This window comes from Lutzomyia longipalpis, chromosome 2, assembly GCF_024334085.1.
Source record: "Lutzomyia longipalpis isolate SR_M1_2022 chromosome 2, ASM2433408v1".
NCBI classification, from domain to species: Eukaryota; Metazoa; Arthropoda; class Insecta; order Diptera; family Psychodidae; genus Lutzomyia; species Lutzomyia longipalpis.
Genome location: NC_074708.1, coordinates 28,634,439 through 28,637,477, shown reverse-complemented (window position 1 = coordinate 28,637,477; position 3,039 = coordinate 28,634,439). Strand labels below are relative to the sequence as shown.

The window sequence follows — 3,039 nt, the reverse complement described above, 5'->3', positions numbered from 1 at the left end:
AACCATGAAACTCAGTGGTATCAACGCAGAAATACTAACCAAATATTTTTTTTAGATATTCTATGATTTATTAAATGGTTCTAGCTCTGGTTCTAATTGAGCTTACATTGCCATGAAAAAAAATATGCGAAATATTTTCCAATAATCACCAAAGATCCATTTTATTGTGCCTTACAAGTAGCGACACCTATCGATTGTTTCACAAAAATTCAAAGCTGAAATTTTCGGTGACGTCACTGACCCTCATTCAAACTTCTCATGCCAATTTTACAAAAAAGCGTATATTTCGGAATCATTTTTCTCTGAGAGGATTGTCCAGGGCTTGATAATCTTGGGAAGAGATCCGCAATCAAACTCTAACAAACCGAATTTTTCAATTTGCTCAGTACAAGCGAGATGGATTCATAAGATTTCTGTAGGTTAAAAAGAGAAAAAAACTGCTCGAAGCCTCTCAGAACGAATTACAAACCTTCTACAAACTTGGAGGTGAAAATGACACACTTTGGAGGTAAAATGAGAATTACAAACTTTGGAGGTGGATTCTTACGAACTTTTACCTCCAAAAGGAGCTGAAACCCAATTTCACGAACCTGGAGGTGAACTTCCCCATATAAATGCATAGGAAATTCACGAACCTCACAAGAAATTTGACGAACTTTTTACGAATTTATTTTATCTGTGTAGACGAAGTGGAATGACGAGAAAGAAGAAATGAAGAGAAAGACTCACCGTAGGAAGAGGAAGACGATGATCTTCCCTCCTGAAAGACATTTGGCCGGAGTTTGTAGATGGCCTGCAGGAGTTCCGGGACGTTGTTTTGCGTCGAACTCGACGACGCTTCGGGGACGTTAAATTCGTCCAGGATTTCACTGCAATTAGAAGCAAAAAATAAACAAATTGCCCAGGAGATGACTTAGTGAGGATAATCCTTACATGTGATCCGTGTTTGTTTGCTCAAGAGCCCTAATGAGCTGCTGAGCACGATTGGTGTCCTGCACGGCCAGGAGATTACGTGCCTCCTCCGCCACACGCGGATGGAAGAGAAGGGATTTATCCAGGAGCGATGTGACAAGATTTGGATCACTTATTGGGAGTTCACTGAGTACTGAAAGCACACACAAAAAAAAATTACCAAATTAATCATTTAAATCCCTTCGTGGAGCAAATGTGGGACTCACAGTCAGATAGATTGGTCAATCCAGCCAGTGTCGTGATAGGAACACTGGGAATATCCTTGTCACCCATTTTGTTCCTCCGGAGAAAGCTGCAATGGGGGCGCGCGCTTCCGGATGCAAAAAGCAAAGCAACTCAGCAGGCGGCAAAGTTGCTCTCCAGATGCATTTTAAATTCCTCTCAAAGATTTCTCTGGTCGTCGTCTCTTCTGGAGCGCCCCCGCGAGTGGCCCCAAAAAAAAGAAGAAGACAAAAGAAAATTAACATCACTTTTTCACCCACACCCACTGCCCGGGGTACTTCCGGGTGCACCCCACCACCACCGCGAGGCATCCCCGCTGGGGTGGAAGTGCAGAAATGGGGTGGAAAAGGGAAAATTAGCTGTAAAATTGTGAAATAATTAATTTGTTGTGTGCCCAAAACAAGAATGACAGCAGACCCAAATTTCAATTTGTCTTTCTCGCACAAAATCACCCGTTACGGTGGAAATTTCACCGTAGCACCTCACGGGGGCACCATGGCGTTGTGTTTGTGTTGCAAAACAATGAGAAAATACCTGATTTTGCACAAAATTCACGAAAAAACTCAATTTTATGACATTTTTTTTGTGAAGCTCAAATGACGTTTCTCTCACTAGTGAAACATTTGCCTTCTGTGAAACATGTTTCATGTTTCGCTGCAACATGTTTTGTGTTTCCATGAAATATATGTTTTATACAAAGTGGGCGCCGAAAAATATTTCCGTCTGGAGGGAATTTCTTTTTTTTACCCCCATTTTTATGCAATTTCCTGGATTTTCCTGATTTTTCTGCCTCTTTCCATTTTCGTTGCATTCAAGGATGAGTTGTTTTTAATAAATTTTTAAGTCTTTTTTCTAATTTTCTGATGTTTTTATGATTTTCTGAGAGAATTTCCTAATTTAAAATTTCGCCCGTTTTACTTTTGGCGCGAAACTGTGCAATTTGAAAACATTTTTGAGGTTCCTTTGAGGCAGGGCTGAATTGGGCCGAAAAGGATTGAATCTTGGCTTAGTTTTATGAAACACATTCAACATGAAATATTACAGATAAATATGAATTAAAAATTTTATTTAATTATTTTATTTTATTTATTTCACCCCTTGGCGAATCTTCCCGAATCGAATCGACGCGGGCGGCTCGCTCGGTTGTGACGGCGAGCTGAGCCCGTCTTCCTCGGCTGTCTTCCTTCCTTCGGGCCCACTTCGGAGTACTTCGGCTACGTGCCCTTCGTTCACTCGGGGACACATTTTCCTGCATTTGGCACTAAATCTGGCATAAAAATGCATAAAGTCCTTTTTATTTTCATCACATTTTCCTGCATTTGATATCTGTTATAAAAATGCATAAAGTTCTTTTTAGCATTTTCACTCGGCTTCGGCTCGGCTCTCACTCGGCTCTCGTTCGGCTCTGGCACAGAGTGTACTCAATTTTTGTTGGATTTTCTTTCTATTTTTATGCTGTCCTGGTAGTATAAGTGCAAATGGCCGTTAAAATCGTAGTCGGCTAGGATTTTTTCCATTTTTCTGGCAAAAATTGAGTACATTCTGTGCCAGAGCCGAACGAGAGCCGAGCGGGAGCCGAACGGAAACCGAGTGGAAACGCTAAAAAGGACTGTATGCATTTTTATGCCAGATGTCAAATGCAGGAAAATGTGTTTTTTAATGAAAATAAAATGACTTTATGCATTTTTAAACTGCCGGTTGAGATCAAAAAGTAATTTTTTGTAGCGAATAGCAGCAACCAAAGAAAAACGAAATAATCATGGCAACCGTTTTAATTTTATTTAAAAATTCCCGACAAAATCCGAAACCCCCCGAACTAACACGATCTTCCCAAAAGTCAAAAAT

General features: G+C 40.4%; 4 protein-coding genes across 5 annotated transcripts in view; 2 read left to right on the top strand and 2 right to left on the bottom strand.

The window, feature by feature from the left end:
• LOC129791237 (nipped-B protein-like) overlaps nucleotides 1–1,814 on the bottom strand; it is a 2,426-nt gene extending 612 nt beyond the window's left edge. The window contains exons 1-4 of the mRNA XM_055829306.1: nucleotides 1,729–1,814; nucleotides 1,179–1,381; nucleotides 934–1,105; nucleotides 730–869 (exon numbers count right to left, since the gene is read on the bottom strand). Coding sequence (XP_055685281.1) covers nucleotides 730–869; nucleotides 934–1,105; nucleotides 1,179–1,245 — 379 coding nt within the window. The 5' untranslated portion in view covers nucleotides 1,246–1,381; nucleotides 1,729–1,814. The remainder of the gene's footprint in view (nucleotides 1–729; nucleotides 870–933; nucleotides 1,106–1,178; nucleotides 1,382–1,728) is intronic.
• LOC129791241 (fatty acid synthase-like) overlaps nucleotides 1–3,039 on the top strand; it is a 1,176,504-nt gene that overhangs the window by 405,475 nt on the left and 767,990 nt on the right. The window lies entirely within an intron of this gene.
• LOC129789856 (glutamine-dependent NAD(+) synthetase) overlaps nucleotides 1–3,039 on the top strand; it is a 932,624-nt gene that overhangs the window by 161,595 nt on the left and 767,990 nt on the right. The gene's annotated exons all lie outside the window — the stretch shown is intronic.
• The window catches only part of LOC129789960 (pupal cuticle protein), a 1,201,887-nt gene that overhangs the window by 468,170 nt on the left and 730,678 nt on the right, over nucleotides 1–3,039 (bottom strand). The window lies entirely within an intron of this gene.